The sequence below is a fragment of the Dermacentor silvarum genome, chromosome 8 (assembly GCF_013339745.2).
Source record: "Dermacentor silvarum isolate Dsil-2018 chromosome 8, BIME_Dsil_1.4, whole genome shotgun sequence".
Lineage (NCBI taxonomy): Eukaryota > Metazoa > Arthropoda > Arachnida > Ixodida > Ixodidae > Dermacentor > Dermacentor silvarum.
Window position 1 is genome coordinate 144,450,212 of NC_051161.1, and position 26,947 is coordinate 144,477,158.

Sequence of the window (26,947 nt, forward strand, 5' to 3'; positions counted from 1 at the left end):
TACCCAAACATTTGATAAGTATGCAATTATTGTTGCAATTGTGAGGAAGAAGATCGGCGCACCGAAAACCCCTACTGCAATCGCGCGGCTCATACCCAGTTCGCTATCTGCCTACGCCCCACCTGCTGCAGCTGCGTTTGTCGCTACTGGTCTACGACCCGAATAAACCCCCTTTACACAATTAGCATTCTTCGGTAACTTAACCGACATTGCGGAATGTTTGTGATAACCTTTTCCACGCCACAATTGTGGTCATTGGGTATGTGGGAGTTGATATATGTAACTCCATATGTGCCCATTCTTGGCCAATCTCCCAGAACGGGTTTGTGCTGCACCCTTAAAACAGAATTCTTTAAAATTGCTCCGTTGCTTTGCGAAACCAGACCAGAGTCACAAGAGTTCTTCAAGCACATAAGCCCGAAGCTGCAGAGCGCTCTGCCACGAACGCGCATGGACAGCGAGGGAACAATTCCCATCGTTCGCACGCACTGACTCCGATGGAGAGCTTTAACGGTATCAGTTTATCCACCTCAGTGTATTACGGAGCTACAACAAAATCTCGTATGGGTTTCTCTGAACGAAAGCTTGAAGAAAAATTCGGTCTGGCCCGGAGATCTAACCCGTGGTATGGCCGGCACGGTCCATCTCAGCTAACCAGGTGGTTAGCATGCTGCAGTGCGAGGCCGAATTAATCGACAACTGAAAGCAAAGGACACTGAACACCGCAAATCATTTTCTGCGGAATCCTGCAAGGTGGAAGCAGGTTCATTAAATGAAAAATTGTCATTCACCTGAATTTAGCCCGACTGTACCACATTTCTCGCGCTAATTCTCAAGCTTAAGTTACACTTCGCTGTCAAATTTCCTGAATTGCCTGTTCTAAGTCGTATGAAGTGTTAATAAAAAAGTGGACAATAACATCTACAATGACACATCGATGGAGTACTATTCACACCTCATCATTAATATTACCGCATCTGGAATGTTTTGAGGGGAGCATGGAAGCCTCCGTCTTGAATGTGCTTACTATTTCTTCTACATAATTTAAATATTTCCAGCGAAATCTACAAAATAATTAATCTAGGATTGCTGCAAAAGCATGTCGATGATGGTTATGATGATCATTATCAGCATCATTATCATGAGCGTAATTTGATGTGCACTGGCTCTTACTGCGATCTCCAATTACCCCTGTCTTGCGCTAGCTGATTCCAACTTGCGCGTGCGAATGGTCTAACTTCAGCACCCCCCTAATGTTCTGCCGTCCTCGACTGCTCTTCCCTTCCCTTGGTATCCATACTGTAACTCTAATGGTTCACCAGTTATCGGCCCTACGCATTACTTAACCTGCCTAGCTCCATCTTTTGCTCTTATTGTGAACTGCCATTTCAGCTATCTCTATATGATCTCTGATCCACACCATTCTATTCGCGTCTCTTAGCGTTACGCCCAATATTTTTTGTTCCATCGCTCTTTGCGGGGTCCCTGGCTTGTTCTCGAGCTTCTTTGTCACCCTCCAAGTTTCTGCTCCGTCTTTTAACACCAATATAATGCAATGATTGTACAATTCGGTTTTCGACGACAGTAGTAAACTGCCAGTCAGGATTTCATAACGCCTGCCGTATGCGCTCAAATCCATTTTTATTCTTCGGTAAATTTCCCTCTCATGATCAGGCTCGCATGTCAGTTATTTACCTTGATGAACTCATTCCTGCACAGGCTCTAGAGGTTGACTGGCGATCATGAATTTTTGTTGCCGTGCCCTTGCCAGGCTATTGAACATTATATTTGTCTTCTGCAAATTAATCTTCAACCCCACTCTTGCACTTTCACTGCTAAGGTCCTCAACGATTTGTTACAATTCGTATCCGGTGTTGCTGAACAGGGCAGTATCATCTGCAAACCTAAGGTGGTTGAGATATTCTCCGCTGATCCTCAGTCCTAAGCCTCATCGGTCTAATAGCTCGAATACTTCTAAGCATGCAGTGAATAGCGTTGAGGCGATTGTGTCTCCTTGTCTGACCCCTTTCTTGATAGGTAATGTTCTACTTTTCCTGTGGAGAAGCAAGGTAGCTGTGGAATCTTTATGGATAGGTTGATGAGGCATGTTCAATAAGCATGTGTAGATAATCGTCCTGCGAGATATTGGACGCCGGCGCCTACTACAGAAGATGAGTATGGAACTGCAACTTTCCCGGTACTTGGTTCAAGTATTCGCGGAGTGCGTACAGCAGACTTAACGATTATTATTATACATGCGCACGAGCATAGGGCGCGGGGGCATCAGGGCGTGCCTACTCGACTAGGAATATTTCATAAGTGTCACTCACCTACTTCACATTAAATGTTTTCGCTTGCCGCCCAACAGCGTTTCGCATCACCTGATATAAATCATTTGCTAGAGTTCCATCCATCTTCGGCCGATTTCCTATTTCATTCACTTTCCGCGCGTAGAGTTAAAAATGTTATTGCTTGCATTTCTTTACAAGATTTTTGCAACCTTCGCGACACCTTCATGAGGGATCAAGAAAGAGTTTTCTGTTTGATTATCAGGCCGCAAAGATTCTGACCTGCCCAACTCAACGGATGCGATGAACGCGTACATGCTGATCTCCACTCCTTTCGGCAGGCCTGTGGTGCCTGACGTGTAGGTGTAGACCACAATGTGCTCACGGGCATCATCGACGAAGGGCTCCTCGAAGGAGCTGCCATCCTCTTTCTCGAAATCTTGAACACAGTGGAAACCGTCGACTCGCTCAATCGAAAATAGGCCCTGCAAAAACAATACAAAAGACAACAAAAATATCAAAATAATGCGCAGATAAATAGATTGTACAAGCAAGGTAACTTAGTCTCTTTGGCCAACATTTAAATTTGATCGTAAACCTATTGTCATTGAGACTCATTTCTCGGGTGCTTGTTCTCAAAACACGTTTTTATTGCAATGGGCACTTCAACCGGATTTCTGCCGTCGGCGTCGCCGTCGCCGTGAGGTTCCGTATAGATAAAATTTTCACCGCGCGCCGTATGCCCGAGCGGAAGCGTTCGGGGACGCGCGCTATCACGGAGAGCGAACGCACTCAATCTCCCACGCGCAAGCAAGGAAGCCGGAAGCCAGCGCCGGAGGGAGCGGGGGGGGGGCCACTTCTACTCTGCCAACAACCGCGCTCGTCGCTCGACCGCACCGTCTCTTATCTCTCCCACGCGCAAGCAAGGAAGCGGGAAGCCAGCGCCGGAGGGAGCGGGGGGGGGGGGGGGCGCACTTCTACTCTGCCAACAACCGCGCTCGTCGCTCGCCGCACCGTCTCTTATCTCCACACGGCTCTGACCTTTATGCACGGTGCGTTCCCCGCTCAGTTTCTGTTGAAGCGATAGACCGCACGTACCTTCGCCCGCTGCAGCGTATGGGCTTGCTGCCAGCGTTTTGACAGTCGTTGTCTGCAGTCATTCAGTGTGATCTATTCATGTTTGTTTGTGCGCGCTCACACCACGCTTGTTCATTCAGTTAGTAATAGTCGGGCCACATTTTCCAACGCACGCTACAGATGTAATGCTGCCCGGATCGGCAGTGCGCGCTACAGGTGTGTCCCTTCGCACGCGCGCTGCCCACGGGAAGCGCTTCTCATCAACACCACCGTTTCACACGAGCCTTCTCGTGCCTTCTCGTGGTCATCGAGTCTCTCTTCATGTCGGTCTACTTACGCCGCAGCACACCTGCTCACTTAATCAGCTCATGTTTACTACAATTCATATTGCTACCAAAGCCGCTCACCTTACTTCGTATGACATTGCTGTGTTGCTATCGCATTCATTGCTTCGCCCAGGGCGAAACTGTGACATTTTTTTCTTCCTTCTTTAGTAACAATGTTTAGGTGGGATGCACCTGCAAGGCGCAGCGCGGCATGTCCTCCTTTTACAATAGTGGAGCCGTTTACGCCGGGCGTAATGTGTCAACCGCGCACAGAAAATGTGGGGCAATCCTGGCGGTAGTGCTGACAGGGTACAGGAGCAATGGCACATACCCCTGTGAACTAGCGAAGCTGAGCCTGCCTAAGTCTAGATAAGCATGGTTGAAACCACTTTAGCTTTGTCAGTCATCGATAGCCAATCAATATCTAATCGATAATCGATCAAGACTCAATAAATGCGGAAAATACTGGGGATGACTTGGTAGTGCTTAGCCTAGCCCAAATACCTGGCCAATATTTTGCGATAGCCAATCGACAGCCAATCAATAGCGAATCCATAATCGACAAATAATAAATTCAACAAAATGCTGGGGATGACTTGGTAGTGCTTAGACTAGCCCTAATACGTGGCAAATACCTTGCGATAGCCAATCGATAACCAATCAATAGCTATTCAATAATCGATCAATAATAAATAACTTTCGGTAAATGCTGTGGATGACTTGGTCATGCTAAGCCTAGCCCAAAAGCCAGGGCTAGCTAGGTGCCCATCAGCGCCGCTGTTTCTTTAGCATTGCGCCTCCAGTGCAAGCTACGTTAATTTTTCTTGTTTAACAATTTATCTTTTACTGCAAAGTTGTTAGTGCCACTACAAGCGATCAAGAACGTTATATGCTGGTTTTGACGGCATTCTGAAGAAAGTAAATTACTCGCGAAATGTATATTTTGAGGTAATGCGGGATATGTTAGTGGAGATACGCAGGAAAATGCCAAAGTGCATAGGTTAAATAGGAAACAACGGAAAACAGAACCTTCCTTTTCGACCTGTTCACCGGTTTTACACGGGTTGACCTTTTTTTTAAGCTTTACGAAACATTCGTTAATGAGCCCAATAATTACGTTCCTTATGCCACATATTGCGATTTACGAATTGCAGCCGATAAGATTGCAAGGGATATCTACTTGGAATGAATTCCCGGAATAACACCACTTGGGTGATATGCACCCTCAAGCTCGCAGTAAAGATCCACTGCTGTTGGACTTACTTTTTAACAAGACGCACCTTCATGCATTGAAGCACAGACGTAACTTGAACGCGCATGTATTTTGTCGCATATGGTTCCAGCCATTCATTCAAGTCTCCTTTATCAAATTACAACCTGGCTGATTTTTCCTTAAAGCGATATTTAATTTATTTTGTCATTACGCGACCTCAGTAAAAAAAAGATGTCACAGTTTCGTCCTAAGGGGGAGCAATGAATGCGATAGCAACACAGCAATGTCATACGAAGTAAGATGAGCGGCTTTGGTAGCAATATGAATTGTAGTAAACATGAGCTGATTAAGTAAGCAGGTGCACTGCGGCGTAAGTAGACCGACATGAAGAGAGACTCGATGACCACGAGAAGGCTCGTGTGAAACGGTGGTGTTGATGAGAAGCGCTTCCCTTGGGCAGAGCGCGTGCGAAGGGACACACCGGTAGCGCTGCACTGCCGATCCGGGCAGCATTACATGTGTAGCGTGCGTTGGAAAATGTGGCCCGACTAATACTAACTGAATGAACAAGCGTGGTGTGAGCGCGCACAAACAAACATGAATAGATCACACTGAATGACTGCAGACAACGACTGTCAAAACGCTGGCAGCAAGCCCATACGCTGCAGCGGGCGAAGGTACGTGCGGTCTATCGATTCAACAGAAACTGAGCGGGGAATGCACAGTGCATAAAGGTCAGAGCCGTGTGGAGATAAGAGACGGTGCGGCGAGCGACGAGCGCGGTTGTTGGCAGAGTAGAAGTGCCCCCCCCGCTCGCTCCGGCGCTGGCTTCCCGCTTCCTTGCTTGCGCGTGGGAGATTGAGTGCGTTCGCCCTCCGTGATAGCGCGCGTCCCCGCACGCTTCCGCTCGGGCTTACGGCGCGGGGTGAAGATTTTATTTATACGGAACCTCACGGCGACGGCGATGGCTACGGCGACGGCAGAAATCCGGTTGAAGTGTCCATATAATTGCTATCGCAATAAAATTCACAAGAATTCACAAGGAATCATCCTACCATACTTCTCTCGTTTCAGTGGAGTATGCACGTGCTCTGAGGACAAAAGTAGGCCGTAGGTGCTTACGGGAGTGTCCACTCTTACCGTTTATTATATTTTTATGTGGCGTGGCTTGACATTGATGCGGGCTGCGCGCCGTATGTCGTAGCTTAGGTAGGTGTACTGACGAGTACACTGACACATTCCACACTGAGTTTACTTGCGTGAAAGAGCTTTATTGAGTGACCAAAAGTGTGAGTGGACGTGACTGAGAAATAGTGTCACGGGCCGATTTTTTCAGCCCGGGCCCGGCTCGGGCCCGATTTGACGTCGGGCTACCCGCCCGAGCGCGACCAAAAGTTTTATGGCGAGACCCGGGCCCGGCCCGGGCCCGGAATTATCTACGTTACCCGCCCGGCCCGGCCCACCACCCCTTTACCTTAGGCCCGAGCCGGCCCGAGCCCTGCCCGAGCCCGGCCCGAGCCCGGCTTGAAACCGGCCCGAACCCGGCCCGAGACCGAAAAAGACCACCGAGTCGCATTAAAAAATAAAATAAAGAAGAGAATGAAAGTAATTTATTCTTAAGGCATAAATACATGTTCATATGCAATTATGAACACTATTTGAGCGGTCTGAACGCCAATACCAGCGCGCGAAGTAGTACGAATGACCCTGCCGAGCAGTTTCGCCAGCACTTTCTAACGGCACGACTTTGATGCGGCCGAATCCACTTGTATCGCCACGCCGCCACAGCATCTTTCACAAAAAATTAAAATAAATTATGGGGTTTTACGTGCCAAAACCAAGATCTCATTATCAGGCACGCCGTAGTGGGGGACTCCGGAAATTTGAACCACCTGGGGTTTTTTAACGTGCCCCTAAACCTAAGTACACGGGTGTTTTCGCATTTCGCCCCCATCGAAATGCGGCCGCCGTGGCGGGGATTCGATCGCGCGGCCTCGTGCTCAGCAGCCCAACACCATAGCCACTGAGCAACCACGGCGGGTAGTATTTTTCCACGTCGGGCGCCTCACTGCAAAGCATGCGCCGCCCCCGCCGCTCGTCCCACTCAACCGTATTCTAGTACACTATAGCTGAAGCGCAGCCACGACCACTGATCTCCACGCCACGACAGGTCCTGAGCGCAGCGCATGGATGGAGTAAATGGAGAAAGAAAGCTTCTCGTTCCTCCATGGTGCAGCGTAATGCGTTGCTGCTAGGCGGCCGGTTGAGAACATGCGTGCAATCATAGATGGACGCAGTGCCATATTTCAGCCGCGTGACGAATTATGTTATCTTACCAGTAATCGTTTTACCAATTCGCCTTTGAAAAATCAGCAAATCGCAAACGCGCTTACACCGCGCGGAAAGCATCTATTGTTTACGTAAGGAATACAATGGCATCCTTTGGTTTGAGGCGACTTCGGTCTTTCTGGACTTTTACATTGTCTTCAAACAGCGCAAAATACGATGGAAGAAGAAAGGGGAAGCACACAGGAGTAGCATTGCTAGCTTCCAGCTGCGCCGGGGAAACAGGTTTTGAGTCGAGACACGCGAGGATAACTCGCTGCATGTTACATGCACACCACCAGAAAGTCCGAGCCCGGCCCGGGACTGCGTCAAAATACCCGAGCCCGGCCCGGGCCCAGGTCAAAAAGCCCATGCCGTGCCCGAGCCCGGCCCGAGCCCGTGAAAAAACTGTTCTACCCGGCCCGACCCGGCCCACGGGCCGGGCCGGGCTCGGGCTTTCGGGTAAGCCCAAGCCCGTGCAGTGCTCTAGTGCCGGGTAACCTGAGTATGCGTGAAAGTCAGTGTCGGTGATTTTGAGTGGACGTGAATGTGAAAGTGAGTCGCGGCTCGTCGAGCGTGAGGGAACATGAGTATGTAGGCGAGTGAGTGGGAGTGGACGTGAGCAGGAGCGTGAGTGGGTGCCGGTAAGTGGGAATGAAAGTGACTGTGAATGATTCTGATGAGTATTGGTGAGTATAAGTATGAACGCGACTGAGTGTCGGTGACTGGGTGTACATATAAGTGTGAGTGAGCATGCAGCCTGAAAAAATATTGCCGAGTGAGGATGAGTGAGCATCCGCATATTCTGCAGACGCTGAGACATGCTCATGACTATGACTTCTACCGTCATCCTTGAGTGTTTCCTTCACTTAGTTCCGACATCCGAACCCATTTCAGTGGTTTTTGAGTATTACTCTTATTTCACTGGGTCATTGTCCTGACCTACATGACATGCATGTTATGACAGTTATGCCATGACCTATCATTCATGTTTGTCACACACTCTTGTCATACTACGCCATTTTTGGTACCCACCAAGTTAACGAAACGACCACGAGAGTAGCAAGACGCATGCGGCTGTTTCATGATCAAAATGACACGCATGTGAAGAAATTAATGTCATGACCCCGATCAATTATGTTGGTCACACACTCTTGTCATACTATGCCAATTTCGGTACATACCAAGGTAACGAAACGACCATGAGAGCACAAAGACCTAGGCGGGAAGATAGATAGATAGATAGATAGATAGATAGATAGATAGATAGATAGATAGATAGATAGATAGATAGATACTGTCGAAGTGGCAAATGTTCCCCAAGAAATGCTTCGCATTTAATATCATTCTAGAAACTTCGCAGCACTTGTTTCGTGCCAAGAAAAGACTTAAAGGGATACGGACACAAAAGTGGGCGGGTGGTTTTTTGCGTCGGAACCAAAATTGAACTGTTGAAAATGACAAATACAACAAGCTGCTCTGAAAAAAAGAACGAGAAACATATTTTTTTTGCAATTTTCTGTTGCACCTTGCCTCCAAGCGGCCGCCGGCAGAAGCTGAAATTTGACGTCACAACACCCACCCGCGCGCGCGCGCGCGGCCGAGGTCGGCCACAGCCGTCGCAGTGTTTTCGCGGGTGTCGGCCCCTTGCAGCGTTTCTTTAACCCCTTCCAGCGATCTTCGCATTGTGGTCCGTCTGAAACATCATCCCCGTCGGCGCTCGACGCAGATGGTTTGTCTTACATGCGCCTTCCCGCGGTCGTCGCTCGGTATTGACGCGTTCGTCGCGGCAGAAGGAAATGCCCAGACATTGCTGTTATAACAGCATCGTCGGCCGTGACACGCCGTCGCAACGTTTCCCAGAGACGAGAAGATGCGTAAACTTTGGATACCTGCCTGTCAGCCATCACGCCCAGCCTGGAGACCTCTAAAAAATGACTATTTGCGCGGACCACTTCGTCGACGATGATTATGTGACCAGCCCGGCTGTGCTGAAAAGCCTCGGCATGTCGCTCACAAGGCAACCCCTAAAGCCTGACGCTGTGCCATCTGTCTCCTCAGGTAAACGCAAGGGAGAAATGATCAGCGGCGCGTTGGAAAAGAGGAGGCGAAAAATTGTCGGTACCTTTTTCGTTCACTTGCAGCCTTCTTGTGCAGTGTGAGGGCGAGGCTGGGGCGAAATGCCCGAAGCTGGGCACGAAGGCAGTAATGTCTTTAAGAATGTTGGCAAAGCATAGTAAAACAGTACAAGGCTAGCGCGCGTCAGCGCGACTCACGAGATCAGTCCTACATGGCAGCGGGGCAGACACCCACAAAGCTCTCCTTCTCCACAGGCTAAAAGCGAGAAAGACTGGGGAGAACGCCAGACAGGTGCTGCCACCTGTCGGGCGGCTGGAGAAGTGGACGTGGGAGTCTCGTAGGTACTGATACCTCACAGCAGTTGCTCACGCCGACGCCATAAACTACTATTCAGTCATCCACGCAGTGCTGAAGTACCCGCAGCTGCCTCGCCTGCGTGCGCTCTTGAAAAAGCAAGTTTACTGAGGAAATTACAAATAATTCTTGCACAAGTGTCTGGTGCAGAGCGAAATTTTCGCGCTACGGTTCGCGAAAACCTGACCGGCACTTCCACGGCCGCCCGCTCTTCTTCGTCGCTTGACGTGGAAGGCTCGTAACCGTAAGCGGTAATATTTCTTGTCAAGTTGGAATGGTCCTCGTCTTCAGATGTGTACTCATCGCTGGTAGAGGCACCAGAACTCGAATCCGTGCTCGCTATGGCGGCGTCGGCGCGCTTCGAATGACCGCGGCCGGCCGGCTGGCTATCCGACGAGGGTGTCGCGACGTCACGCCTTCCAACTCCTGCGGGTCGGGCGGCGAGGCACGCGCTCACAAAAACGCCAAAAATAAAACCATCGGCTCAAAAATTACCTGCCTTCGTCATCGAACTGGTACTTCAAAGTCCCGGGAGAGTCTCTAAGCGTGTCGTGCATTTAGCTTAATTTCTTGAATACTAAAGCTTTGTTCGCGATAATTTTAACGCCACGCCTTTCACGTTTCCGAGCAGTACTAACACTCTAGCTTGACTTGCTATTTGCCTTTAATGTGCCTTTGGTGTCCCTTTAGGTTGAGCAGAGATAGCTGGTTGCATTATGCGCGTTGTCCTAACGCGAGCCTAGTGCTGGAGGTCACGGAATATAAGTTTTGGAAATTGGATAAACTTCAAAATGGATGAAGCGATCCGCAGCCTAAAGACTTCGCTGCCGGAGTTCCCCAATACGCCAGCGTTGCGACGCCAAGTGCTCGTGTTTCTCTGTGCGGGCGTGGCACCGTGCTTTTATTGCGGTAGGAATTACATGTACACTGCATCGCGCGATCAATGCGCAATGCTGTATGCGCGAGTATACGGAGAGCGAACGCACGGCGGAGAGCAAACACGTCCGTCGTGCCAAAGGCCATGAGGGGATGGGAGGGAGGGAGGGAGGGAGGGGGGCGACGCTTGTGCATGGGCACCAACGGCACAAGGGGAACTGGCGACTCAGTCTCACACGCGAAAGGAGGAAAGCGGGAAGACAGCGCGGGAAGGGAGGGGGGGGGCGGCTTCTATTCTGCTCGCAACTGCGTACTTGTACTTTGCCCGGCTGCGGCGGTCGCCCGCACGGTATCTTGACAGCGATCTGCAGACCCGATCATAGCTTTGTATGCGCTGTGCGTTCGCCGCTCAATTTCCGTTGAAGCGGTAGACCGCACGAACATTCGCTCGCTCACGGCAGGGTTTTCACAGCGGTGTTCTGCAGTCGTCAAGTAGGATCTATTCATGTTTGCTTGTGCGCGCTCACACCATGCTTGTTAATTCAGTTAGTAAGTGAATGTGTCCAAGTTTATACAGCCGATAAAACTACTATCCTTACTCAGTATAGCTCTCTACTAATTCGCTATCGCAATTGATGCTTCGCCTTTCGGGCGAAACTGCGACTTCTTTAGTAAACGACTGTGTACTACAATCTAGACGGCCTATAAAATTACAAAGCTTACCTCGTGCCGTTGTTTCATACTTTGCTATTGCTATCCATGCTTCATTTATCGGGCTAAGCTATCATTCCCGATTTTTATATAGGAATATTGTTTTCCTTATCATACTTGTAGCTGTAAGTAAACGTAACACGTGTGGGTATCTTAGTTTTCTTCGGGTCAACGGTATTTTGTTCCTAACAAATTGTTACAGTGATTGATGGTCTCTAACGCAAAAAAAAATCAACATGGGGTTACTAGTTCCACCATGTAATGGAGCAGTGCGGGACAATTTTAAGCACTCAGGGCAGGTGTCTGCTCATCAAAATGAAGTTACACAGGAATTTTCACTTCCTACCCTCCAATGTGTGGTGCCAAAACAACATTTTACTGAGCCCGGGATGTGCCGCAGAACAGCGGAGCTCTACTCCACTTCACCACTACCGTTCAGCACTACCAAAGCTACGGGAAGCAAGCCGCATGTTTGCGCAGGAAAACATAGTTGCATATGTAACGGCCTTTTGGCAGGGTTGAGACATCCGCGCATTTTTGGCACGCGTCACGTAACAGATATAAATAATACGTTTATTCCACTTCGCATGTGCGTCGTATGCCTTTAGGCGATGTATCGGTAAACGCAAGCAACTCTGGTTACAAATCAACATGGTATAGCACACACGTAGAACGGACTTCCCGCGTCATCCCGTACTTGCACTTGCTACTCGTGCACTGCGCCAACAGCAATAAATAAATGGTGAAATCAGTCGTCGGTATTTTCATCTCTCGCTGAGGACAAAGCATCAGGTACGTTTTGTCGTTATTTGCGATATCAGGCATTCCTTTTTTACCACGCCTGCTAAGCCCAATGCGCATAGAATTTTGTAATGGTTCTGGCAATAACGCAATTTTGTTACGAAACCGTTGCTGTTGAAGCGTAAGGACACAAATCTGAAGAAAATGCAAGCGTCAATTTGGAACTTAAAGGCCGCACAACGCATGACGACAACTTCATAGGTTCAAAGCGGAAGGCACTCGCTTCGGGCGGTACCGCCATGTATTCGAGTCCGGCGTTGTCGTTTGCTCGACCATGCGCTCTTTAGTCTGGATGCCCTTCGCACCCGGACGGAGGGCGGAATCCGTGTCCGCCGTGTCATCCGTTGTGTGTGCACAACGGATGACACGGTGTGTGGACAACGGATGACACAACTTAAAAAGCTTATTGCGGACGCCATGTCACAAGTGTGTGCACAGAAGTGGAAATATTATGTTCAGCGTGTCATCAACGAAGTGGACAAGATGAGGGGAATGGACCATATTCTTGACGAATTTATCGACAACCAGCAACCGTTCATTGTCAGCCTCGAGGAGGACACAAGCTCCGATGAGGATACTAGCATGAACGAGGAAGACTTTGGGTGCCAGGGATAGTTGGGAATTAAGGCGCATGCCCTAAAATGTGCGATGCTTTCCTGACAAACATGAAAACTGACCACGTGAATCCGGGTTAAAAAAATATTTTTAAATGATTTCTTCTTAAACTCGCTAAATATCGCCATAGATGCTTTGGAAGGCACAAAGTGAAGCGCACAAGTGTTAGGTTATTCGCAATGAGCACCTTGCGATCTTCAGCAGCACAATAAATTACACCAAGCATGTACTGCGTTTTTTTTTTGCAGAAAATGTCTAACTTGTACAGTTGCTACATAATTAGTAACGTTAAAGTTGCCACACTTCCTCGAATACCCGATGCAGTTGCTTGTTTCATTGTTTTCTAGTGTTTTTGGTTAATAAGTCAGCAACAATAACTGCAATGAGCGTGTATCGACAGCATGGCTGAGCAGACGTCATGGAGGTAAGTGGCGGGTCCACGATTTTCAATAATTTTCTTCGGCGTAGCAAACTGTGAAGATAGCTTCCCATGAACCGCAGGTAATTTAACCCGTACGTAATCACCAATGGCGAAGCTGGGTTCCTTGGCACCGCGATTTTCTTCGGTTTAACACTTCGACTTGATTTGCTTGTTCTTGATGCACCCTCGCGACTCCCGCAGTGCCTTTGAAGGGTCTGTGCTGAAACATTTGTCAGGCAATCCCACAATGTCGAGTCTGGTTCGAGGTTGGCGTGCATGAAGAGGAACAGCGGGCGTAACACCAGTAGTCGCATGAGGCGTACAGCGATATGTTTACAGGTAATCAAGCATCGCTGTTCTTATATCATGGCGTTCAAACAGGGCCAATTTAATATATGACTCTAATACCCCGTTAAATCTTTCAACCAAACAATTAGCTTGCGGGTAATACACAGAAGAGTTGCAATGCGTGATTCCGCGCTCTGTGAGAAACTTATTCAAAATTCGCTGAAGAAATATGTGGTCCATGATCGGATACGATACCACGTGGATCCTTCTCTTTCAGAAAGTTCAAGTAGAAATTTTCTCACTGTAGACGTTGTCGCATCTCATACGAAAGCCACCTCTGGCCACTTGCTGAAATAGTCAATAATTGTAATGGCAAAACAGCAGTCGGCTGAAGTTTGCGTGAAAGGTTCCACAATGTCGATAGCTGGCTTTTCCCCAGGCTTTCTTGGGAAGAGTGGCGGGCTGCATTCGAGCTGCAGATGTACGTGCTGATTTGTCGCATGACTGGCAAGTTACACACATGCGCACAAGTTCTTCTATGTTATTATCCATGCATGGGCCATGAATGGCCGACTATCTAAGACGACATTTGGTGCGACCTATTCCGAGGTGTGACTCATGAGCCAGATCCATAAGAGGGCGTGTCCAAAATTGTAGGCACGACAATCCTGACACCACGGCACAGAATGTCGCTAACGATAGAGAGTTGAGATCGCACGTGAAAGTAAAGTAGCAGCTCTTCTGACAAGGATTTCTTGTCGGGCCAAGAAGTAGTGGTAAACTGCTTAACTTGAGAGATTGCCTGATTGACCGCACATGCTTCTTGAAGTTCCATGCATGGTAACTAATAGGGACATATAAATTCTTCTTCGGGTGCATGCGCGCATGAAACTCTCTAGAGGCAACCGGGAGAGTGCGTCAGAAACGACGTTTTCGCTACCCTTCCTGTACTCCATGATGTAGTTATAGCACAGCAACCGTGATGACCAGAGCGCAATTCCTTCACGAACAGTGACCTGTGCCTTTTCTTGAAAGCAGCGTAACCAAAGCAGCGTGGTCTGTTCGTAAGATGAAAGGTCGGCACCACAGGTAAACGTGTCAGTGCTTGCAGGCCCAGACGTAGTCAAGGGTCTCTACGTTCACCAACTGAGTACTTCCGTTCATGCGGTTGCAGAGTACATGAGGAGAACGCGACAGTTTGCAGTGGTGTTCCGTTTAGAGCACTGCACGGGCCAATTTTTTCAGCCCGGGCCCAGCCCAGGCCCGTTCTTACGTTGGCCTGCCCGCCCGAGCCCAACCAAAAGTTTTATGGCGCGACACGGGCCCGGTACGGGCCCGGAAATAATCTACGTTACCCGCCCGGCCCGGCCCGCCACTCCTTTACCTTAGGCCCGAGCCCGGCGCAAGCGCGGCTCGAAACCGGCCCGAACCCGGCCCGAGACCAAAAAAGATCACCGAGTGGCATTAAAAAATAAAATAAAGAAGAGAATGAAAGGAATTTATTCTTAAGGCATAAATACATGTCATATGCAATATTGAACACCATTTGAGCGGTCTGAACGCACATTCCAGCGCGCGTAGTACGAATGAACCTGCCGAGCAGTATCGCCAGCAGTTCCCAACGCCGCGACTTGATGCGGCCCAATCCACTTCTGTAGCAGCGCCGCCACAGTATTTTTCCACGTCGGGCGCCTCACTGCAAAGCATGCGCAGCCTCAGCCACTCGTCCCATTCAACCGTATTCTAGTACAATATAGCCGAAGCGCAGCCACGACCGGTCGTGAGCGCAGTGCATGAATCGAGTAAATGAGAAAGAAAGATTCGCGTCGCTCAATGGTGCAGCGTAATGCGCTGCTGCTAGGCGGCGGTTGAGAACATGCGTACAATCATGGATGGACGCAGTGCCATATTTCAGCCGCGTAACGAATTATCTTATCTTGCCAGTCATCGTTTTACAAATTCGCCTTTGAAGAATCAGCAAGTCGCGAACGCGCTTGCACCGCGCTGAAAGCATTAATTATATAGATTTAGGTAAGGAATGCAATGGCATCGTTTGGTTTGAGGCGATTTCGGTCTTTCGGGACTTTTACATTCTGTTCAAAGAGCGCAAAATACGACAGAAGAAGAAAAGGGAAGTACACAGCAGTAGCACTGCTAGCTTCCAGCTGTGCCGAGGCAACAGGTTTTTCAGAGTCGAGACACGCGAGGATAACTCGCTGCATGTTACATACGCACCACCAGAAAGTCCGAGCCCGGCCCGGGCCCACGTCAAAATACCCGGGCCCGGCCCGGGCACGGGTGAAAAACCACATACCGTGCCCGAGCCCGCCCGAGCCCGTGAAAAAATGTCACAGTTTCGCCCTAAGGGCGAATCAATGAATGCGATAGCAACACAGCAATGTCATACGAAGTAAGGTGAGCGGCCTTGGTAGCAATATGAATTGTAGTAAACATGAGCTGATTAAGTAAGCAGGTGTGCTGCGGCGTAACGAGGCCGACATGAACCGACCGACACTCGATGACCAGGAGAAGGCGCGTGTGAAACGGTGGTGTTGATGAGAAGCGCTTACCGTGGGCAGCGCGTGCGAAGGGACACACCTGTAGTGCTGCACTGCCGATCCGGGCAGCATTGCATGTGTAGCGTGCGTTGGAAAATGTGGCCCGACTATTACTAACTGAATGAACAAGCGTGGTGTGAGCGCGCACAAACAAACATGAATAGATCACACTGAATGACTGCAGCCAACGACTGTCAAAACGCTGGCAGCGGGCGAAGGTACGTGCGGTCTATCGCTTCAACGGAAACTGAGCGGTGAATGCACGGCGCATAAAGGTCAGAGCCGTGTGGAGATAAGAGAATAGGTAGAATAGGTAGAACGAACGACGAGCGCGGTTGTTGGCAGCGTAGAAGTGCGCCCCCCCCCCCTCCCTCCCGCTCCCTCCGGCGCTGGCTTCCCGCTTCCTTGCGTGCGCGTGGGAGAGATAAGAGACTGTGCGGACGAGCGACGAGCGCGGTTGTTGGCAGAGAAGTGCCCCCCTTCCCCTGCTCCCTCCGGCGCTGGCTTTCCGCTTACTTGCTTGCGCGTGGGAGATTGAATGCGTTCGCTCTCCGTGATAGCGCGCGTCCCCGCACGCTTCCGCTGGGGCATACGGCGCGCGGCGAAGATTTTATCTATACGGAACCTCACGGCGACGGCGACGCCGACGGCAGAAATCCGGTTGAAGTGTCCATATAATTGCTATCGCAATAAAAACTGCCCTAAAAACGGCCCGGCCTGTGGGCCGCGCCGGGCCCGTGCTTTCGGGTAAGCCCGAGCCCGTGCAGTGCTCTAGTTCTGTTATCCTTTTGCAGTACAGCACCTAATTCATATCCTGAGGCATCAGTTGTAACGTACACACGGAACTGAAGATCAAAAGGTGCAGAACTTCACAAGTTATCTGAGTTTTCAGCTGCTCCAAGCCGCTTTGTGCGGCCGCAGTCCAAGTGAAAGGCGCATTTCCTCGAAGCAAAGCACGCATGGGCTTCACAACATCAGAAAAATGCGGGATGAACTATGAGTAGAAGCCTGAAAGTCCCAGCAGCGAGCGAAGTTCATTGATATTTGTAGGTGATGGCGCCTTGGTTATCGCCTCGATAGATGACATCATTTGGAATAACCCTTTGGCGCTGACAACATGACCTACGAAAGTCAACTCTGCGACGTCAAAAACACATTATGATTGAGCCTGAGGCTAGAGAGCCATTTCAAAACAGCGCGCAAATTGACCAAGTGATCCCAGCAGCGTCCATACTGTCAGTCATTGTAAAATAAGACGTATTCGCATCCTTTGAGGATCACATGCATCCTCTTCTGAAACGCTGACGGTCCCAATTCCAATCCGAAGCAAACCCTCTGAAGCGAAATAGCCCTTCTTGCGTTATAAACGTCGTTATATCACGACTTTCTGGACTTAAGTGGTAACTGATGATATACAGAAGCTAAATATAGCTTGGAGAATCGCCGTGTACCATCCAAGCTGTTCAAAAGTTCCTCATTTTGTGGCAGGGGAAAATTGTCCACCACTATAGTTTGTTTGGCTCTCGTACGTCTACGCACATCCGAATCGAGCCATTCTTTTCTCTGGCGACAACAATTGGTGAGACCCACTCTGAAGAGTCGACGCTATCAAAGATGCCGTAAGCTTCTAATTTTTCTACTTCTGCGGAGACTTGCTCACGAATGACGAGTGGTAGTCGTCTCAGCTTGCTGGCCACTTGGTTGAAGAGATGCACGAACTCTGACCTGGTGAGTGAAACCTTTGAAAGTTCCTAGCTGTTTCTCAAGCAAATGCTCGAACTCGGAACGTAATTCAGGAGGTAGCACAGGAGTTTCATCTGTCATTAGCAGACACCTGAGCGGCGACCCTTGAATTTTCATATCGAGAGCCGCGATACCATCTAAACCAAGAACATTGTTCCTCCAGGCACAACATACAGAAGAACAGGAGTGCATCGGCCGTGAAATGTAGCTGGAGCAATGAAACACCCTTTTATAGGAATTGCTGACTTACTCGGGGAATGATCGAGGAGCTGGACGGATGTTGGTGTCAGAGGAAATGCAGTAGCAAAATGACGTTGGTAAAGTTCTTCGGCTAGGATTGAAACCGATGATCCAGTGTCAATAAAGAACGACACGGAAGTTCCTCTAATTTCCAACACTGCATAAATTCCCTTCTTAGGGCTCTAGATGTGACAAACACTTATGTGATCGTCCGGGTCAGCTGTATCTTTGTCGTCTTCCGCGACCTGCTGAACTTTTTTCTGAGCCTTTCGGAGAGACTTGCAGACCTTTTCCAAATGGCCAATCTTTTCACATTTACGACACTTATGTGCCTTAGCTTTGCAGAGAGGGCTATTCGCAAGGTGGTCCAAAGAACCACAACGATAGCATTCTTGCTCTTGCAAAGCTCGACGACTTCCAGTTTGCGTCTTATAGCATATGCGCCTGCCACAGTACTTTTCTCTTCTATCATGCTGTCTTAACGTGATGCACTTGTGCTTCGTGTCGTGCAAGTTCTCTCGCTTCCCTTGTCACTTGATCATGCTGTCTCGCAATGGTAAAGGCCCGAGAAAGCGTAAGAGACTCTTCCTAGTAGAAGACGTTCGCGCTAATATTCGCTAGTAGTTTTTCTATGAGCTGGTCGCGTATCATGTCGTCCGCCAACTCACCGAAATTGCATGCTCCACGAGACGTCGTAGCACGGTGGCGTAATCGACCGCAGTCTAACCCGGGGCTTGCGCACGTCGACGGAAACGGTGACGCGCTGCAGTGACGTTGATAGAGCTCTTGTAGTGGTCTTCAAACATCGCAATGGCGCGGTCGAACTCATCTGGGCCAGGAGACGTCAACGCTCCTCCTGCGGCGCTCGAAGCCAAAAGGCACGGGTTATCCTCCAACGTCAGAGTGAGGAAGATACGTTGTTCTTCCAAGCCCAAGCAGTTGAGCAGAATCGCCTGCCAACGCATGGCAGGTAGGTCGGACGCACCCGACGCCACCATATAGTTCTTGAACGTTTGAATCCATTGCTCCAGTAGGATGACAGGACGTCCAGGTGAGGACAGGAAAGGGGGTGGCGGTTGTAGCCCCGAAATACTCATCGTAGAGGATGATACGCAGCAATCAAAGGCACAGATGAAGGGCAAGCCGGTAGCACATGGGCTGTTAAATCCTCGTCGTCAAATATGTTGTATCGTGCATAATACTCAATGGAGACATTACTCAGTCCCTGACCATTTATTCCATCTTCATCTGCTTTGCTCAGGCAGCTCCAAGCACGCACCTTCTAATGGCTCGGTAGTCGGCAGCGACGCCTTATATAACAGTGCTGAAGGGAACTTTGGAGATGGAGTATAGCAGTAGTCAACCAGCGTGGTGGGTTGGTAGACATATCGTAAATGGTTTTCAATATCATAACTGTCTGTACGGAGCATTTCATACCATGCTTTAGAGTATTTCTGCCATGATACCATGACTGGACAGAGTATGGGATTAGTTTGTGTCATATACTTATTAGCACTATAACTGCTTATTATAGTATGAGCAAATATGGGTCAACTCTGTGGTGATTTATTGCAACCACTTGTAGTAAAATCATTCCTATTATCCTCTGATATTAGATTTAAAGGCGTCATAAGCCCTAGTTCCGTTGCTGTTTCATTCTGTGGCATACTTGCTAACAACTTCGGCCTAATTTCGAAAACCACTACGCTGCTCACTTTTGTGATACATTTTGCAACCGTACCTGGCACATAACTTATGAGATGCTACATCTGGATGACTCGCCACCAAATCGGCTATGCTGCGCTCTGCAGCGGTAGCCAAGCAGCACCGGGTCAGCTTCGTACGCCGAGCAAATATTCAAAATTCTCCGAATAACGAATTGAATAGTGTCCTACTTGGTCGAATATTTTATTTATAGACACGAATATTTTTCGAGTAGTTTTACACTATTTCAGAATGTGAAGTGTGCACAATAAAACAGAAACTTGGAGCAAAAGTAGGATAAATTTTAGTCCTCGAGGGCATAGTATAGGGATACAACATGAAAACTTACATAGTGGAGCAGGTTACGTCGCTTAGGGAGCCACTCTTTCCTAGCTGTACAGCGGTCCTTTACACGGTCCGAAAAGTGCTTTGTGTGCGAAAAAAAAAACTCCAGATTTTTTCAGTAATGCTTCATTTGGGCTTTTATTAAAGAACACTTCATAATGCACAATTGAATGGCAGGAACTTGCTCAAGTTATGAATACTAGGATGTGAGCATTGTTGTGCACTACAAAGTGTATAAAGGAACGTCCGGCGTACGCTCGAATAATCCAGTTTGTCGCCCTAAAAATGCGGATCAACGGCGGATCCATAAGGAGAACACTCTTCCGCAACCGCATTCGGTGAAGCATCGCATTGCCTTGAGAATACAGGGGTTAAAATACGTATAGAGCTGCATATCATACACGCATACCTTCCAGTCATCACATGCGCGAATACAAGAAGAGGTAGCGCCGTAGTGCGATTCGACGGCAATCAATATAGAGCGGCGTAGAGTTCGCTATTAGAACAAGAGAGGGTGTTTAATTAGAAGTAGCTCTAAGCGTGAAATACAGTATATAATAAAAAAATGTCGCAGTTTCGCCCGAAAGGCGAAGCATCGATTGCGATAGCAAATTAGTAGAGAGCTATTCGGGGTAGGGACAGTAGTTTTATCGGCTGCATAAACTTGGACACATTGGCTTACTAACTGAATTAACAATCGTGGTTTCAGCGCGCACAAGCAAACATGAATAGATCACACTGAATGACCGCAGCCAACGACTGTCAGAACGCTGGCTGCAAGCGCAGGTTCGCGCGGTCTATCGCTTTAACGGAAACTGAGCGGCGAATGCACAGCGCATAGAAAGGTCAGAGCCGTGTGGAGATAAGAGATGGTGCGGACGACCGGCATCCCCGGGCAAAGCGGAGAAGTTGTCGTCAGAGGAAAAGCTGCCCCCCCCCCCTCCCCCCTTTTCCCGCTTTGTTTCTTTCGCGTGGGAGATTGAGTGGCAAGATACGCCTTTGGTGCCGGAGCACAGCGCCGCCCCGCCTCCCCCCCCCCCCTCCGGTCTTTTGCGCGATGGTCACGTTTGCTTTCCGCCGAGCGTTCGCTCTCCGTGATAGCGCGGGGGGGGGATTCGCCCTCCGTGACAGCGCGCGTCCCCCGCGCGCGTTCGCTTGCGCATACGGCCCGCGGCGACGATTTTATCAGCCTTGGAATCTATACGGAACCTCACGGCGACGGCGACGACGACGGCGACGCCGATGGCAGAAATGTGTCCATATAACTGCTATCGCAATAAAAGTTAGAGCAGAATGTACATAAACTGCGCAAGAATCGGCCTTCGAAACGTCAAAATCAACAAAAAAATGTCCCAGTTTCGCCCTAAGGGCGAATCAATGAATGCGATAGCAACACAGCAATGTCATACGAAGTAAGGTGAGCGGCCTTGGTAGCAATATGAATTGTAGTAAACATGAGCTGATTAAATAAGCAGGTGTGCTGCGGCGTAAGTAGACCGACATGAAGAGAGACTCGATGACCACGAGAAGGCGCGTGTGAAACGGTGGTGTTGATGAGAAGCGCTTACCGTGGGCAGCGCGTGCGAAGGGACACACCTGTAGTGCTGCACTGCCGATCTCGACAGCATTGCATGTGTAGCGTGCGTTGGAAAATGTGGCCTGACTATTACTAACTGAATGAACAAGCGTGGTGTGAGCGCGCACAAACAAACATGAATAGATCACACTGAATGACTGCAGCCAACGACTGTCGAAACGCTGGCAGCGGGCGAAGGTACGTGCGGTCTATCGCTTCAACGGAAACTGAGCGGCGAATGCACGGCGCATAAAGGTCAGAGCCGTGTGGAGATAAGAGACGGTGCGGTAGAACGAACGACGAGCGCGGTTGTTGGCAGCGTAGAAGTGCGCCCCCCCCCCCTCCCGCTCCCTCCGGCGCTGGCTTCCCGCTTCCTTGCGTGCGCGTGGGAGAGATAAGAGACTGTGCGGACGAGCGATGAGCGCGGTTGTTGGCAGAGAAGTGCCCCCCCCCCCCCCTGCTCCCTCCGGCGCTGGCTTTCCGCTTCCTTGCTTGCGCGTGGGAGATTTAGTGTGTTCGCTCTCCGTGATAGCGCGCGTCCCCGCACGCTTCCGCTGGGGCATACGGCAAGCGGCGAAGATTTTATCTATACGGAACCACACGGCGACGGTGACGGCGACGACGACGGCGACGCCGACGGCAGAAATCCGGTTGAAGTGTCCATATAATTGCTATCGCAATAAAACAATGCACATTTTAGGCAGTGGTTTAATACTACAACTAGAGAAGCAGCTGCTCAAGCTTTCACGGTGGATTTGCGTTAGCGTCTGCCTCACACACTGTGTTCCAATGTTAGGTTCCCGGTGAAAACTTTCTTTAATTTGGTTATCTTTCAATTTTGTCTTATGTGGCTGTGTGTTTGACGGCGTAAACATTTTTGCCGCTTAGATCTGATAATGGCATAAGACAGCAAGCGGCACGCGTCCTCACTAACGCTCGACAACCGGATGTGAAGCACCGTCGGGTCACATGTATTAGTTGCCTTGACGCGCTATATCTACAATAAGTTTACTCCACTGCTTTTGCGTGTGCTCTGTAGCGCATCCCAGATCGGCGCAATAAACTTGCTTAAGCGCGTGACCCGGCGGTTCGATGCGTGTGGCAGTCCGGCAGCAGTGAAGGCACCCTGTTTCGTGTCGTCACGCCTTCTCAACTGTAAGCGGTGAAAATGGTTTCGCCACGACAGAGTTCCATGTTCCCTTTTTTGCAACAGCACAAAGAAAATTATTCAGTTGCTAAGCAACCCAACCATCGTAGCAATCCGAGATTTACGGGCAACGCTAACAAAGCAGCCAACTTGCGATAGCCTATTATAATTATATGAAACGTGTCAATGAGAAAATTGGAGAGCAACATGAGAAAATCCCGATGGAGCTATTTCCTGCTCAATACGTCCTACATAGAAGTGTTTTTCCAAGAGTGAAGGAAGCCCACGAACACACGCAAAGTGCCTAGAGCGGCCAGTCGCGCGGCAATTTTGCGTGTCTTCTTTCACTGCTCGGAAAAACACTTTTATGTAGCACGTATTGAGCAAGGAGATAGCTCTATCGGGAGTTTCTCATGTTGCTCTACAATTTTCACTTTGACACTTTTAATCTAATGATGTATAACTGAGAAGTTGAATAATAACTAAAACTAATTACCTAATAAGGCGGAATGCAAAAAATAATCTCAGTGTCTCCAAGCGACGGCAAGCAACATTACCTTGGTTCTGTCTAGCTACGTAGCATTTGCATATTTTTTATGTTTGGCGCAAGTTAAGTGAAACACCCGGTATATGGACCGAGCGAAAAATGCTTTTAACCGTACGCAGAGCCACGACGTCTTGTACGACGCCGTAACTCATCCTACCAGTGTTAAAGTTTTTATCTCAAAGCTATCTGCACCGGTATGATTGAAACAGTCTTTTCAAGAATCGTCAAGAAATAACTACTTCAAGGCTAAAAAATGACTACGGTACGACCAGGCTCAGCCGCACCTGTTCGCGAACTAAAACTTAAGATGACTTGACGAGCATGCAGTTAAGTGCTTGGAGAAGAATTGTTCTTGCCTTATTTGGTTAGTTAATCATTTTCCTAATTTGTAGATGACTGTATCGACCTTGACATCTTTCAGGCAACGGATCAAATGCGCTTTTCTTGGTGTGAAAGGGGCGCATCAACGCTATGTATAAGCAGATGCGGCAATTCTTATTGCAATGATCAGCACGCGGATCAGTGCGGGCTACACCGAAACAGACAAGTTGCACCAGAACACACACCGAATAAGCGCTGACGTGAGGGAAACATGTATTTAGGCGTTCAACGTGCTTATGGCCCTGCGTCTCCCAACGTGAGACATGGAAAAACCAATGGGAAACGTCGCACGTACCCCCATAAAAACATGGCCGGATACGTCTGACGTACACCCGTGAGCAAACGTATACATGCCGATGGGTTGCGCGATAAAGCCGATTTTTTACTCTGCCTGTGAACGCAATTTCAAATTTAGGACTGCAGTCCAAACCTGGGATTGCGAGCTTTTCAATGTGCCCATTAATTCTAGTTTATACTAGTTAATTACGAAGAAATTCAGTTTTTTCGGCTACCCTGTGGTCCGTATGATTTTGCTCACGAGTTTACCTGTCAAGAAAGTCGGAGGGAGACATCGGAAGTACCTTTAGCCACAGCTTTTATATTAGTGGTGATAACTGCTGTTTATTAATTATGATAAAAAAACCTTGAAAAGTTTCGATATTCGATTTGATTTGCTTCTCGCATTATTCAATTTGTATTCGATTCTGCCTGAAAAATACTATTTGGACACCCCAAGCCGAAGGTACTGGGATCTCAACAGTGCACCCGAGGGATATTTCAGAGGTCTCTGGGCGTCTCTTGTCCATCGAGAAACGGCTTTCTGCTAAAGCATATCCGAGGCCACTGGGAGGCACACGGAAGCTGCCACCAGGCGTCAACCAGCGAAATAGGTTGAAAAGCTCTGCCGGCCGGTTGCTTCGCCATTAATGGGCAGCAAGTCTCAAAACACAATCCTACCCAAGGGCATCACAGCCTCGGCAGTTCCTTGAACGCCCGATGCGAAAATTCTTGCTACGAACGTTTTTGAGAGATGTGTGTCACCCTTTTTCATTTTTTTTTTTCTACCGCAAGCATAGCAGTCTCTACGATCCTCTTCCGAGCAGTGCACCTCTCCAAAGCCAGACACCTGGCCGGGGGGGCTGCTTTCACCTGTCTTATAGCTTGTAATAAATGTTATGAGCGCAAACTGCGACGAGAGGACGAGCGCGGCACTGGAACCAACTCACGTAAAATTTCGCTCTATTACTTTCTTATATATATCAGTGGGTGCCCTTGAGTGGAGATTGAACCACGCAGCCGACTCTCGTAACTTTGCGCTGAGCTACGGCTGTGAACTGACCTCTGTGTACTCTATCATATATGTTCCAAGAATATTGTTGCACGGAGACAAGTAAAACCGAGTTCAACATAAAGTATATATGTGGCGTCACCAATACGTATTGGAAGTCGCGCACAACACGCACTTCTATAGCGCGTCTCGGAGAAAGCTTGGGAGCATCGCTGCTCACTAAAGATATGTTGGTCTTGTCATGTTGTCGGATGCAATATCGGTGCGTGAACACTCAGCACCATGGGCAATAATTTGCCATAATGTCAACAACCAAGTGACCCGTACACTTGCCCTGAGCGCGCGCTCTGGCTTTTCGTCTTCCTGTGATGTCACCGTTAGCGCGACGATGACCAGTCAGTCACCTGATGCGACGAGGAAAACGGGCAGAAAGCACGCTACAAGAGTTAATGGTTACGACACTCTTGATAATGACTGCTTCTCAACCCCTCTAAGTGATATCGATCTAACCACGCTCTTCGACAAACAGACAGACAAACAATGAATTTTAATGAGGTCCTGAGGGACTAGCCGGCGGAGACCGTTGGGGCTCCCGGTTCGCCGCTGGCTTCTCCCATGTCGGAATCGGGAGGCCAAGCCTCTCCGCTCTTTCACGGGCCCTCTGGACGGCCACGGACTGGAGCTTGAGTTCCGTAGTAGAGATGGCCTCGTACCAGTCCTGTTCGCTGGTGAATGACGTATCCCGTAACGCAGGACACTGCCAGAGCATATGAGCTAGAGTGCTAAACTCCTCCCCACAATCCGGGCACTGTGGGTCAATTTCTGCGTTAATCTTGCTTAGGAAACCTCGCGAGGGATATGACAGCGTCTGAAGCATTCTAAGCGTGATCGATTGTGATCTACATAGATTTGTGTGTGGAGGCGGGAAGAGCCTTCCTTCCTCTTTATAGTCGGTGGCGATCTCATGGAAGGTTAATAGGGGATCGCTGTGGCCGAGCTCCTCCGGATCCAATGAAGCCCCACCGCCGTCGCGGCGCCTGAATTCTCGCGCACGGCGGCTCCATGCTCCGTAATATGAGATGGGAGATACTTTGCCCCATGCCTTCCTAGAGCTCCAAAGTCATTATTGTTTATAAAGATGTTTTCACCGTCAACATAGTGGCTGTTTTTCATAGATGGTTATTCGCCGCAATATGTTAACACTCTACGTAGACCTTCCTGAAATGTAGCAGTGGGACAATGAGTAGAGCCTTCCATTTATGCTCTTAGGTATATTGCAGTTATAGACCAGCGACTCATCCGTTCTTACCGGAACTATTCGTCATATGAGCGTTCTTCATGGTTGTTGTCAGAGCTTGGCTTTCGAGCGAAACTCTGCGCTTCGGAGTAAAATAGATCACGCTTTACAAGAAGATGTTGCTTGAATAGTGAATAGTTGGTGTATGTCGATAACTGTCTCGGTAATTGTGTAAAGCAGACTACCACAAGAACACACACACACTTGGATGGGACAGGCGCTTCCCTGTCTGACAATGAATGATTGAGACAAAACCCTCAAGAGTAGATCCCTGAGGGTAGTCTATATAATGAAACTGACTGCCCAAACGTACGAATTTCTTATTTTGTGGCACTTAAAAAAACTGCAATCTTCAATCAATATTTCTCATGGACATTATTAGAGCAACAGCTGGTGTCCTCCGTTTCTTTGAGACTTTCTTGTAGTTTGTGCACAACAACTAGGATGCAATTACACAAGTATGTTTTGATTGATGTTGAACCACTCAGGGCTTGTTTTGGCCATCTAATTCTGTTTGTTTGTGTTGTCGAGAATTTCTCGAGCATTTGTTCCCAGCCGTCCCCCAGTATCTTGAGCGCTGACTCGAACATAAAAGCGTAGTGTTCAACGTGCGTGAATTCACCATTGGAATAAGAATTCAGAATACACAAGAAACGAAAATAGAACGATCATCATGACTATCATTATGATATTCAATCGTTGCGACCCATTACAAAAATACGTAAGACAAAAGCACCCACCACTTGT

At 48.9% G+C, this 26,947-nt stretch overlaps 1 protein-coding gene across 1 annotated transcript in view; it reads right to left on the bottom strand.

Annotated features, from left to right (window-relative positions):
• Positions 1 to 26,947, bottom strand: part of LOC119461744 (uncharacterized) — a 124,527-nt gene that overhangs the window by 13,803 nt on the left and 83,777 nt on the right. Inside the window, exon 5 of the mRNA XM_049672994.1 lies at positions 2,571 to 2,773. Within this exon, the coding sequence (XP_049528951.1) occupies positions 2,571 to 2,773 (203 nt within the window). The remainder of the gene's footprint in view (positions 1 to 2,570; positions 2,774 to 26,947) is intronic.